Source organism: Calonectris borealis, chromosome Z (assembly GCF_964195595.1).
Source record: "Calonectris borealis chromosome Z, bCalBor7.hap1.2, whole genome shotgun sequence".
NCBI lineage: Eukaryota > Metazoa > Chordata > Aves > Procellariiformes > Procellariidae > Calonectris > Calonectris borealis.
The window spans coordinates 68,337,514-68,352,044 of NC_134352.1; the positions used below are offsets into that span (position 1 = coordinate 68,337,514).

Here is a 14,531-nt window from a genome sequence, read left to right on the forward strand (position 1 = left end):
ATTTAATTTCAGGCCCTATGGTAACAAAAAAAAAAAAGGTAAACAGACATGGTTCACTCTCGAAGAACCAAAAACGCATAAGTTTAAGAAAAGATATTTTCCCGCATCACAAAGAATCACATAAAACATAGTAACTATGAACAAGACTATGTGTTAATCCCAGGCAAAATTAAATAGTGACATTGTCTTTGAACCTCCAGAAATTTCCCTTATGCCTAACACTGTTTTCAAGCATGCTTAATGTTCACAAATTAAAAAAAAAAAAAACAAACTTGACAGAAACAGTCACAAGATTGGGGATGATGAGAAATTATTACCATACTAAGTAGATGATTCCATAGAATAAGTTATACAAAGATGTCAACAAAAGCAACGTTCAAAATTGAGAATGCAGATAAAAGTTAAAAATATTAACCATATTAACTGTAATTAGTGTTTCCATCCTCACTATTCATCAACATGTGCTTAACAATAGGCAAGATTTCCTACAGTGCCACAGGGAAGACCTATTACATTGGTCTAATACATTGAGAGCTATACATTGGTCTAATAATTCCTACTGTTGATTTGATTTGCATTTATTTCCTCACAGAAGAAGAAATATCAGATACTGATTTTGCTTGTGTCTAGTTGTGAGTGAAAGGCTTTGGCCTTTCACGTCACTGAGGTAGATGGTATCGATTAAATTCTGAAGTTACTTTGGGTTTTGGAACTTAACTTCTTCTGAATCTCACTGGCACATTTGAGTAGCGCCTGTTTTTGTGAAGAACAGCTTTGAAAGTGACAGTTCCTATCCGTCAGAAATACAATCCAACCCAACTGTCTTTTGGGCTTTTCCAATCATATATAAATATTGCATCAAGTTGAGATGTATAATGGAATAACAATGTTAATTGAGTCATAATGCTTAAACCTACATTAAGGCAACAACAAGGTCATTTTTGTAACCCAAAAAGTAGTATTTTTCCAGTATGAGTTAAACCTGCTGAACAGTATATATTAAACCACCACCACTAAAGCAAATTCAATTATTTTGTTAAGATAGATTTGAAACTCCATCTATTGACAGCTGGCATTCGAATTCCCCTTCTCCATGTATCCATATGGCATTTCATAATCTTTCTATCAATTTCTTCATTTATTTCACAAAAAAATATGTTTGTAGTCATTGTAACAAGTTCTACAAATACACTTCTCTCAAACTTCGAGATACCAAATATTTGGTATTAGGAAATACCAACATAAAAGCCTTTTCCATAAAAAAGGTTTGGGGTTTTGTTTTGAAAACGAAGTAAGTGTCATTTTCAAATACAGTGTCAGAACCTATTTTAAATTGTTTAGTCCCTTAAGGAAAGTATTATGTCCTTCTGTTTTAGGATCCTAGTGCAAACAAACTTCACCTCTATCCTTAAAGGCTTTTTTTGTGGTTTTTTTTTGTTTGTTTGTTTGTTTTGGTGGGTTTTGAGGTTTTATTCATATCTCCACTCCTCTTCAAATCTTCAAAGTAGAGAGAAGATTATTAGGTCCTCAGATCAGTAGACTTAGGGAAAAAGTTATTCTAGCATGTAATAATGCTTTTTTTAAAGATACGCCAAACTTTAGGTAAGTGACCTGCAGTTCTGAGCCCACAATGACTAGTTGCCACAGAGCTGGTAAGAAGAGCTTTCAGCTGTTTTAGTGCAGAAGCAAGAACATCATTTATTTACTAGTTATCTTTCAACACAAACATACCTTAAACGTCTGTCTGCTTGTCTCTATTAAACCTTCTCTTGCTGAAAAGGCTGTCATTCCTCCCATTTTGGGTTTCTAATTCCAAAAGTGAAGGAACCAAATATAATTAAAATAAGTCACTCCAAGTTATATGCCCAATAATGAACAGCAATTTAAGAAGCCTCATCAGGAACATTTTGCTGTCATAATGCCTGTTCTACTTAGTTACATTCTCCATAGTTACATTAAAAAACCAGTAATTTCCAGAACAACACATCTCTCCCTTGCCCCCATTCTCAAACTTTGGTTCTCCCAACCTCTTTTCCCCTTCTGCCTCTCTTACTTTCATGTCTTTCTACCGATCCTCTTCCTCACCTAGACCAATACTGAAAATACTTGAACTTTAAGAAACATTATGGGAATCCCATACAACTAAGAACAAGAATGATCTCGATCTTAGCTCACTAGGAGACAAGTTGTGCATTAAAAGAATTACATGATACATGGCATTTTTCACTTTTTAATTTCTCTAATCTGTGACAGAATTCTTCACTTTGACAGCAACATCCTACTGCTCTAATGTTTCATTACATCCAACATCTTTGTTCCTCCATGGGGGCTTTGCAAAGCTTCCTCTTTCCATTTTAAAGGAAACAGGGAGCACTCCTACACCCTACTTCCCATAATGCCAAACACAGAAGTCAAAAGCAGGAAATCCATTCTGGTTCACCAAAGCCACTCTGACCTCGTAATAAAGGTGCATATCCATGAACAACACACCAGTCATGAATAAGACAGTATTCAGAGTTGTTGTCCCGTCAACTCTTACAGGACAGAAGCAAGTGGTGATGGATTAGCAACTTTGAGCTCCTACGTAAAGGACTGCAAAAGGACTCAAGTCATCCTGTTGTCAGATATCTCCTCCTCTCTCCCCCACAGCATGCAAAACTGATGGGAAAAGAGGGCCCTTCACAACAGCCAGACACCAGATCATCATCAAAGAACACATGACTATAAAAAATAACCACTGATGATGGTTTCAGTAACAGTGAATACGCAAGATTTGGCTGCTAGACAAATCTTTTCCACACAATCGTTATCTGAGCAGTGTGGACAGAGTCAAAGGGAATGGGTTTTACATGAATTATACACTTAGATATACAGAACATCTACTTCTCCCAAACTACTGCTTCAGGCTATCTGCAAGATCAGACGAACACTTCCTGCTGCCTGGAGTCTTGTTTTTAAACTTATGCTCATGAAGTGTACATACTGCAGTGTTTTTCATTCTTTTCTGCCCTCGCTATGTCCATTTGTCTTTCCACATCTTTCACCTTGAGTCTGCTCCAAAGATCCACATCACCACAATCTTATGACCAAAAAACTCCCTGGAGTTTTATTCCGCATTTCAGCTTATAGTTGTACTATTGTGTCACTGTACCTTCTCCAATATGCATTAAAAACAAAATAGATACTCAAGATAAAATTGTAAATGCAAGTTAAATATATATTTTAAAAGGTCTTTTTCTCCTATGAATAACCAAGATGAAACTATGTATAAACACCACTTACACAAGCAAGGGCAAGACCTCAAAAAACTTTTTCCCCTGGTCTTATCTTAAAATTTTATTCCAGGTATTGTTTGCAGATGCAGTTAGCCATTGGAATTAATTTTGATGATGTTAAATGCCGCAGAACTATTTTTTTTATTAATGAAAATCAAAGCTTCTGACATGTCTGAACCTGCTACATTATCCTGCACAGTATATGAGAGTAAGCAGCAGACACACATTACAGCTGTATGAAATAAGTAATACAACTGCTGCAACATGCCACTTATTCCAAACTTGATAAAAATGTCACACTGGCTAGCACTAACACTGGCTAAATAGTGCTTCAATTAACCACACAAAGTCAGAGCTCTATGCATCTTTGTGTAGCTCTCTGGTCTACCCAGATCTAGATCTGGGAAGTCTACTAAGCCCTATTTCAACATATGGTTTAGTATGAATATGTAACAAAAAAGCAAACACTACTTTGAAGAAAGAAAAAAAACCCCGAAACCAAACAATAATACAAAACAGTAAGCTAGTTATCATGAGGAAAAAAACCATTTTTTGAAAAGTTAATAAACATTTTCTCTATTATTCATGAAAGAGCAACATAGAAAATGAAACAAGTTTATTCTATATTTTGTAAATCCTTTATTTTCCCACAAAAATGGCATCCCCCTCTTTTTACTGAGGGGGAAGCTTGATATACGATAATTGAAGAATAAGATTTAAATGGCATCCCAGGTTTCCTCTTGAGCATATAGCATGAATTGAATAACAGGCTTTCTACTACACAAACGTCCATAATTCTTTGCTTTCGTAACCTCAGGTATCCATTTATGCTGAACTAGCAAAACATTTGCTATCATGCTCAGAGTCTTTACAACAGAATTACAAGAGGAAAGTAATACCTTTTGAAGAACCATCATCTATCAATGAAAAGTGACAAGAACAATCCATTATCATGAAATGTAGGGACTGTGTGGCCAGGTATTACACCTGCACACACAAAATACTCTGCTTCTGCAACACAAATTAGTATCTTTGCATCCTGACTGCAATACCTTGTGAAATAAAGGGCCTCTCTGAAATACTACGTAGTTTTGGAACAAATAGCTGATTCCTACTTCAGTAAAAATTTTTTGGGAGTTTTCTTTTCCCAGCTCCACCTACCCATATTTTCTAATGCAAGGAGATACTGCAATCTTTCCCAAGACAAAGACATTTAAGAGTCCCTCTTCTGCTTTCCTCCAATTCACATGAAACTTAAAGAAATGTAACTATATTATTTAAATTATACCCCTTAATCAAATTTTGGCTGCAGATAACTAAAAGGTAAATTTTGAAGCAATTAGATAAGACAGACAAACAAGGTACAACTTTCCTTCTGAAGAGGTCAAACTCAGAAGAGCGTGTTCAACATAATTTCAAGCTCCTGAAATCCTGACAGATCTTACAGCATGAAAGCTTCAAAACTGTGATTTAAGCAAAGGAGGCACTTCTACCTTCTGTATCAGCTCAAGCCATCTGCTGATGGTCTATTAGTCTTATCACCAGACAGAATAATGATGGACTCAGTAACCACTGCTTCAGTGATTTAAACTAGGCACACATAAGATATGGCACTTCATAAAGGTATGAGGAATGTTGCTGCATGTTGTCTTAACTTCAGACCGAACACTTATTTCCTTGTGTTACCAGTAACCAGCTCAGAATCATCAAGCAGCTTGGGCATGCATATTTTGAAGTGCTTAAACATGTACTGATAAATTCAATCTTTGCGTTAGAGGATGTCATAATATTTGTAAGAATCAAATATAACTCATGGAAATCAGAGTAGAATCTCTCTTGTGACTACTGGAAAGTGATCTTGGGAATCGTTTTCAAAATCAGGGGGCAGCTATATTATTCTGTAATTTAAGTTCTGAAAACTGGAGAACTGTCAGAAGTTTCACATGCAAAAATTTGCAAAAAACACTGTAAATAAAACTACTGCTTGAAGGTTTTAACTTTAATCCTATGGTGCTCAAACAATAAGCTATATTATTCTCACAACCTAATTTAGGCAAATAATATGAAACTGTAATTTAACCAAGTTGTACCAAACTTGATCAAACCTTACTCTGAATCTGAGTAAACAAAAGCATAGCACTGAAGTCACAGAAGAATCATTCAAATGCCCTCACAGTTGAGAATTCCAACATCTTCTTCAGGCATCTCCTAAGAACAGTGTTAACTTGTATTGTCAGTAATTCTAACAGCTATATTTACTTTAAAGGACACATCTAGCATACTGTGTATAGTACATTCTTTCTACAGATTGACAAATAGAGATTACTCCAATAATAAATTAGACAGACAAAGACTTTAAATATACTCTGAATTTGTTGTAACAAAGAAGCTACTTGCACCAAACTGTATCTGTCAAAATACTTTTCTGAGAGGAAACCAGTCTCGCAGGATCTGTACATTCAATTGCAAGATATGCTGCAAACCATCAGCTTCTCAAAGAAGTAAGCTTTTGGATAGTGGCGGATCATTATAACTGGAAAATAAGCTTACGTGGTATGTATTATAAGACCATTCACAATTCTGTGAGGTAGGGAAGTTCCTTTATCCCCTTTTTACAAATGGAGATGTGAGATGCTAAAGCTAGAAATGGAACTTGTACACTGCCAAGCTTTGAGGCATCTACCAGTCTACTGAAATTTATGATACTGGAGTCATCTAGATTTCTGGTAAATCAAATACAAAGGATTGATACCTTGATTCTCCCTTCCAAGTAAGGAGACTGCAGAGGGTGCTCAACAATACTTTTTGTATAAAACAATAGCTGAGAAGAAGATGTACGTTTCAGTGCCTACTTCATCAAGAAAATAATTAATTACTTTACAAAAATTATGCAATGAATGACAGCCTTAACTGTTCCTTCATACTGCCAAAACTATCTTTCTCTGAAACATCTTTTCCTTGTTCCAAGGAAAATTTTCCTGCAACGATTGCGAAGATGTGTAAAACTTTAAATAAGAGAGACTCATAGCGCTCTTCTCTGCCTCTTCTCCAAGAAACCTGCAGATTTATGATCAAGCCACTCTCCTATGGAATGCGAAGCGTAAGTTCCAGTCCACCTCAGGCAAATATCTTCAACCTCCCTCTTACTGAAAATATTAAGGGACAGTAATTCTTCAGTCTCCCTCTGTGGCAGGGAAGGAACGTAAGGCACTATTTCAAAGAAGAAATTTCCTGGAAGAAATGCCAACTTAGGAGTCCCTACCTCACATTTCCATGCTGTTCATTCCTGCCCCTGCTACATCCTACTATTTGTTCTGGAATAACTGCTTAAACAGTAAAGTAATAAAACTTTAAAACAAACAAACAAAATTATTTTTAACCTGAATCAGTTGACTGATCCAATTTACCACATGGCATAGGCAACAGTTGTGTCAACACCACAGAGGACTAAAAGAAGGGCAGAAACAAGCAGTCAAACATGAACAATAAGTTTCTGCATTAGCACAGAGGAATTCCTAAATTCATATTCACAGATTCCAAAGCATTTTTATGAGACCGAGGATTAATCTTCAGCACTGTAAAACAGATGCCGTTTTTAGAGGGAGGAAGCAGCAGTAACCGATGGGACAGTCAGAGCATAAAAAGTGGGAAAAAATAGTATGGCCATAGTCCTTCTTTTTCTCTGTGTGTGTGTGTATATAGCTTTCTCTGTGTGTTTGTGTGTGTGTATATATATATGTGTATACATAAAAAGATATGTGTAAAGACCCTACAAATTTTTAAAAATTACTGAAACTACCTTGTGTGTAAGTTTATATGTAAAGATTTAAGTAGCATGGAAAACCAAACCCTCCAAATCATAGTTAATGGCACTAAACTAGATTTTTTTTCCTGACTAGAAGTGAGTCTTACAAAAACCTAAGTCCTGTGACATGCACAGAAGTAAACACATGCACACATCTTCAACTAGAGATTGGGTCATGTACTGGTCTTTCAATACAGGTGTCTGCATTAAAGAAACAAACAACAAAGTGCCACGGAAAATTATAAAGCGATTTCCAGCATTATTTTGAGGACTACGTCCCCCCGAAACAGTAACAGATCTTGGGGAGCGGACGGACAGGAAAAGCTACGGTACAGAATAGGGCAAAGGGATGCAAATCTGCGGGAAGACCGTGCTGGCGACGAAAGAAGCCATCGCCCTCTCCGGCTCCCTGCCAGCGAGGCAAACGCTGCCTGCCACGCCGGGCACGGCAGGGCTCCTCTGTGTTTCGACCAGCTCCCGACCTCCGGGCGCCGCAAGGACACCGGGGGTGGGGGGTCACAGCGAGGAAAACAGCACGGACAGACACGGACAGACACGCACAGCCCCGGAGAAAGGCCTTGGCCAGGCGCCCGCTGGCAGCTTGGCCGCCCCCCGCTCGCGGTGGGGCCCTGCGCGGCCCTCCCGGCCTAGCGCCCGAGGCGGCCGCGGCGAAGCCCTAGGCCCGGGTCAGCCTCCTCGGGAGCGCGGCCGTCCCCGCGGGCCGCCGCCGGCGGGCCCCTGGCTGCGGCGGTGCCGCCCGGCAGGCCGGCGGAGCGCCCGCGCTGCCCCGTTACCTGGCCGGCGACAGGCGGGCCGCGGCGGCCGCGCTCCTCGCGACAAGGTGCCTCAGAGCCGCTGACATTGAGAGAGCCGCCGCCATGACGCTCGCCGCAGCCGCTGGGAGACGGCGGCGTCGCAGGGCCAAACCTCCTCCGCCCAGACAGGAAACGCGAAGGCGAGGGCGGAAAGAGGGAGCGGGAGGGGCGGGCGGGGAGGGAGACAGGGTGCGGTGGGGAGAGGGCTGGGGAAGGGGAGAAGGGAAAGGGTGGGGGGCTGCTGGCGCCCCATCGCCAGCGCTGAGGAAGGTCGGGCCTGATGCCCGGAGCCCCGTGGAGCAGCCATGCACGCGTTTGGGGCGCAGGCGCCCCTTTCCCCCGGCTACGCGATCGGCCCAGAAACGTTTTCTGGCAGCTTCGGGCGTGACGCCATCTTCTCGGTGGCAGGGGACGAGCCCCCGGGAGGGATGGCGCAGGCCTGCGGCCTCGCCGGCGCCCTGGCGGGGTGGCTGGGCTGGCCGGGGTGCGTGCCTCCAGCCTGGGCCAGCAAGGCAGAGAGGGTACGGTGGCCTCCGAGCCCTGGTGGTGTCCCCAGCGGCTGGAGCCCCTTCTGCTTGAGCACAAAAGCTGCGGGACGCGTGTTTTTAGCCCCATTCTTTCCCATTACGTTTCACAGCCAGAATGGTACACTCTGTACAAAGACATCAAAGCTTTGATATATCTTCTTGCACCTGTTTTTTAACATATTTCTTAGTTTCACTATCTAAAATGGATCCACATTCTTAGTTCACTAAGATAAGCAAGTCTTTAACAGACTGTGGTACTTTTAGGAGCTCTGTTCTGGTTTTTAACCACTTCCAGTCTTGTTTCCTATGTTCAAGCAAGGAAGACTGGCAAGACTCCTGTTCTCTTAAAGTGGAGTCATATTTTTAATACATTAACTGTAAAAGGGAAGTAAATAACAGTACTTATGCCCTGGAAGCATTATGGTGCTGTGTCATGATTAAAGAAGACATTGCTATAAATCAAGAGTCAAATACAATCATGTTCAGTGCCAAAACCTCAAATGACAGTTTCCAAAAATGCGTGGTGCAAAAGCACAGTTTTATAGTAGGATCTGTAATATTGTGAAGGACTGAAAAGTTTTTGATTTGGGGGGGGGAAAAAGGCGGTATTCTTAAAATTACTCTGATTGGTTTTATATTAAAAATCTGTTGACATTTTGAAAAAAGCTTAGCTTAAGTCTCAGCTTCAATTTTACTGAAAAACTTCAAAAATATTTGGAAGTTTGTTAAACAAAAAAGTGATAAAATTCCTACAGGAGGAGATGTTGGTTTTGACTGTTTCTGCGTTGCTCCAGGAGAAGCCAGCCTTGTTCTCAATGTTGACAGCACAGTTTGACAAGGTCAGATACAAAAATTCTGCACAAGCAAGTAAATTCAGCATTTTCCTGCCCCAAATAAAGGAATATGGAAGAAGAATAGTTAACGAAAAGTTAAACAAACTTTCAACGAATGTCTTCTGCAGTTATCAAATCAACAGAGCATTAATTTCTGATGAGAACAAACAAGCAACACCCTTGTATTATATAATCCTAATTAAATGTCAGACCTAGAGCCATTATTTCATAGTCTTTGTATTAGGCAAAGGATGCAAAATACTTTCTATTGTAAATCATCCTATTAGAACTTTCCATTCTCAAATATGTAATTTTCTATGCTTTCTTCCCGTCAGATATTTCTGAATTGTGGGCAAATGAAAATGTACACTGTTTTTCCCTTTTAAAATAGCAACAACACTGCAGAAAAAGAAGAAAAGTGAAAAATCTTTCTGGGCAGCATAATACAGAGACTCCCTAAAAGCAGTGATTTACAAATTTGGTGGTTTTACAGATAGGAGTATTTAAAATTAATTTTTCAATCATTAGTGAATATGTTCAAAGTCAGATGTAGTACGACAGCAGGAGTAATTCTGTAGCAGTGATGTATTGAAATGGCTTATAAGGGGAGGTGATATCCTTTGTTAAATGCAGGTGGGAAAATACCCCAAACTTTTGATCTTCCTAGTTTTTCTTCTGGATTTTTAAGAGAAAGGGTTGAAAAACTCTGTTCCCCAAAGGTTTTTTTTGTGATCTTTTTTTTTCAACTGTATCAGTTATCAGCCTAGTAATGTATGTCATCTCTCGCACCAAACCTTCAGTCACATGCAGATAGACATAGTAATAATATCTGCATCTCGGGAAATTCATTAATTTTTCTCTTTCTCTTCCAAGAACTTTTTCCAGTGCATGAGTGATGGTAGGTTAGAGGAGGCATTCACTCCAACTCAGATTTACTTCAGCTAATCTAAACTTGTGCCTTTTGTGGTGCTTCAGCTAGGAGAAATGTTCTGTCATTTCTGGAAGCAGAGGAGGATTTTATAGCTGTTCAAAGGTACCAGTGGTTTGGTGAGGCCAGTTGCCCTTGAGGGCTCCGTTGCAAACTGAGGCAAGTTGTTTGAGTCTGTCTACTTTGCATCAGCTGGCAGGTCGCCATAGCTCAGCTGAAGAAGACCTTTGGGGTAGATCCAGCTTTGTATCTGGTGTCTTCTTTCACTGTCAGAGATGGAGCTGGTGTTTTGGGCAGCACGTGAAGGCTCCTGTGCTTCTTGTGGCTCAGTTCTTTGAACTCCTGATCTCCCTGCTACCTCTTCTTTGGGTGGAGGAAGGACAGAGGTAGCACGCGGCAGCTAGAATTTGGAGCTGCCACCTTATTAGCTGGACCTGTCAAAGGAGGGTGCCAAATTCAGGAGCTGCCTTTGGCAGCTGCAGAGGCAGGACTGTCTTGTGCTAGATCACAACAACTGATGGGCTTGAGCATGTGCACAAGTGAATGTGCTGCTAATTGCTAGCACAGTCCCTGGAACTGTTTTGGCCCTGGCCAATTAGCACCGTCCCAAACAATGTCTGAGCACAGTCTGGGAACTAGCGTGGGCCTGGGACTGTTCTTAATAAGCTGTGTGGATGAGGCCATTCTGGGTTTTGGATTGTTTTTTTGGAGCAGGGGAGAAGAGGGGAAAGAGTTTAGCTCCATGGGTGTGAGCTGTGCCACGTAAGCTGAGCTGCATCAGGGGTACAAAAGGGTCCTTGGACTGTTTATTTACTAATATAAATGTAACCATAGCATTTGTTGCTGAAGTATTATTGTATAGCAGTCACAAACACATGAGAGACTATTTCAAGACAAATACCCATAGCTCTCCAGAGACAGCATGTGTGGCAATTCCAAGTACACAGTTTACCGTGAAATTAATATGCACCAACAGTCCCTTGCAGTCTGGTGCCTGAGAAAGGGAGAGATACAAGTTTTTCTGCCTCCCACTATTTCCCCAGGCTTAGGAGTAGACTTGTAAGGTTCTCCTACATAGGTTTAAGTTGAATGTACACTGTTTTATCTGCTTGGCTTAAATCTGTGTAAATGTATTCACACATATAATACACCACCTTTTTAAATTATCATGTCTTAGGTTAAACTAATGAATTAGTGTGCGTAACAGTCTTAGAAAATGAAGTGTTAAATGCTTTATTCCCAAAAATAATTCAATGCATCAATTTTTGAGGTGACTGCAGAAGAATCATTGTAAATCCATACTTTCATGAAGGTTTAAACTTTTCATTCATAATTCTGGCTGCAAGCTGGTCTTCTGTCACTGATACACTGTGAAACGCTGTCCCTCAAGACTGAAACAGTTCATGTGCCAGCACTTATTGTGCTGTACAGTATGCTCACATTTCCTATTGTCTCACTGTATGAGAAAGCTTATTAGCTTAACTATGCAGAGTTAGAGTCATATTTTCTCTTCACATATGTGAGCTGCACACATTGTGAGAATTGGAGAGGAAAATTTAACCTTTTACATTTTTCCTGCGAGACTGAGGTTGCACAGCTTTACTCCATGCCCAGGCAAATAAATTCTGGTATAAATAATTTCATAGTCTGGAATAAACCACAGTTAGCAGTGACAAGCAGAATTGTAGAGCTATTCCTTAATATACTGTTGCTTTGAATTGGTTTGTTTTCTTCTGGGTGGCACAGGGGAACTACATAGGAAGCAATAGCATCAGTCTCAAAGATCTCGACAGTCTATGTGGCAAAGAACTGGTAGAAAAGGGGTACAGCTTACAAGCAAACTGATTATACTGGCTATAGCTCTGTGTATTCCCAGTTCCATTTTGGTTGTTGGTTGTATTGCTTTTACATACAGAGGCTATGATTTCAGTGTTGGATAACTCTCAGAGTCTGACACTTCAGACATCTAAGCGTGACAGCTTAACATACACTAAGTAATTCACGTTAATTAACTTCGTTTTTAAAATACTAATTTTTAGTTTGAAAATTTGATCTTTGTGAGAGCTTACTATGTAAGTAGTGACTCTTTTGGCTCCATTCTGTCCAAAATAATTTCTTTTGCTGATGAAGTATCAGCTGCAATTATGCTTGCAGTTTTTTTGAGTATTTGCCGTGGGACAAAGGCTATTCCTCTTACATAGTCCTTTGCAAACCTTACCATGCTTCAGATGTCAGGATAAATTTAATGGGAGAATTTGTCCCAAATGTCAATTTCTGCATTAAAGGAAGAGTTAGCACAAGAACAGGATGTTTTGGGATTTTAGTATTTATTTACATTTTCTATATGGCAGCCATGTTGGTAAGGAAGCTGACAATATTCTCAAAGTCTGTTTGATTGCATATGAAATTTAAAGTGCAGTTGGAGCTGTCTGGATTTAATTTTTCCCCCCCTTTGGTATGGGGGAATAAAACATCTCAGCTCATACGGGAGAAAAAAATTAAAACCAGGCAGAGCCAGCCCCATTGTAAGCTTCATATGCAATCAAACGGCCTCGCAGGGAAACTCCCCTTCCTGGCTGCACTGCTGCCACTGGTGAACCACAATTAAAAAAAAAAAAAAATCACTTTTTATACTCTCTGCTTTCAAGCTAGACATTGACATGTGAACCAAAATCTTCTTTTTAACTATTGCCCGGGAGGCCACCAAAGAATCCCAGCTGACCCCCTGCCATCAGAGTGAGTGATGGTCGGCTGCTGGTGTTGCAGCTCACTTCCCCCAGGCTGCCACCCTGAGAGATCCCACCATCCACCGTCGGTGTGAGTGACATTAGCCCACTGGGCTTTGAAAACACTTTTCAGGTCGGTCATCGCAGAGAGATAGCTTCCTTCACACACACCATCAGGGTGAGTGACGTCAGGCCACTGGGGTTTAAAATACAGACCCTCAGGCTTGCTAAGCTGACACTGCTGAGAAAACTGCTTTTATTGTTTTACATCAGCAGGGACCTCTTTGTCTTTTTTTGCATTGTTTACTTAGAAGCCAGCCTCCCCCTTCCCCGACTCCCACCCCAGACAATTATTAACATCTGTAGGGTAATTTCTACTTTTTTTTTTTTTTTTTTAACTGGAGGTAAAGCAGATTTTAGTCTTTGAATTTTTATAGCCATCTGCTTTCTCATATGATTTTTGAGAGATCCTGGGTGTGCCTGAGTATTTGTTAGTGGGAGAGTCTTAGAATACTAAAAGGAGAGGAGTTCTTAGAGATTCTAGTCCTTTTAGCTGTCCAGGTCAGACACTCCTTGAGCGATAATGCTAATGATAGTCATTCTTCCTTCTTAGCTTTTCCTGAGATTCCTGGATTAAGACTTCAGGAAATGTTTCTCTCCAGTCTTGACAGAGTATGACTCTGGCTGGTGCTTGGTCTTCCAATTCATGCTGCAAAAATTAAAAGACTCCTCTCTACCAACCATTGTAGAAATATATACCTGACATTTTGGATAGTTTTTGAACCCTAAATTCAGATGATGAGATTTTAAGAGCTTTGTGAAATAATACATGGGATTTAGGATAAAAAATCCTACACTGGTTAATATGGAATAAAAAGATCTAAAATTGTCATTCTATAATATTGCCGGAAACACTATATCATAGAATAATACGTAGTGCAGGAGAAGTACCATTTTTCTGAACTCTGTTTCCTTTTCATTCAATATTAGGAAATGTTTCTTGATATATTACTGAAAAGTAATGATTTTTTTCAAATATTTATATCTAAAGGATTTTAATTCCCTGTGAAAACAGCAAATATAGGTAAGCTAAGATAAATACATGCATTTGAGAATTTAGGAAAATAAATTCTGAGAAAGATTACTTGGTTAATTGTTGATTTATTTAAAGGTATAGAATAGTATTGAAACTAACATTTTTTGTCTGATTTGTGACTTTATTTTCTTTTTCTTTGCTCTATGCAATTTGAAGCTCTTCTCTCACTGATCTGATCTTCATTTGGATGCATAAACTCATTTTGGAGTCAGATTTCACAAGAGGTACTGTGCAGAGTACCATTGCTCTTTAACAGAAATTCGATTGTTTAAAATAGTCTCTCACTTCTACTTGAGCTGGCCTATTTTTTGAATGGCATCAGCTACAGATAGATACTGAATGCCACCAGTTTCATTGAAGGAAGAGGCTTTTTAATGTTTTTGAGAGATTAGCAGGAAATTATTGAAAATATGTAATAAAAATGTATTTTGATGAAACAACTGTCCAGTAAAATACATTTGAAAAGAATTTGCTTTAGCCTTATGAGAACTGAAATATAGAACAGAAATATATTAACAGTGCAATA

At 39.7% G+C, this 14,531-nt stretch overlaps 1 protein-coding gene across 2 annotated transcripts in view; it reads right to left on the bottom strand.

Moving 5' to 3' along the window:
- Positions 1–8,191, bottom strand: part of NDUFS4 (NADH:ubiquinone oxidoreductase subunit S4) — a 48,996-nt gene extending 40,805 nt beyond the window's left edge. Inside the window, exon 1 of one of the 2 annotated variants that reach the window (XM_075137205.1) lies at positions 7,875–8,191. In XM_075137205.1, the coding sequence (XP_074993306.1) occupies positions 7,875–7,960 (86 nt within the window). In that variant the 5' untranslated portion in view covers positions 7,961–8,191. The remainder of the gene's footprint in view (positions 1–7,874) is intronic. The other variant, XM_075137206.1, reaches the window with a different exon arrangement.
- Between the last annotated feature and the right edge of the window lie 6,340 nt (positions 8,192–14,531).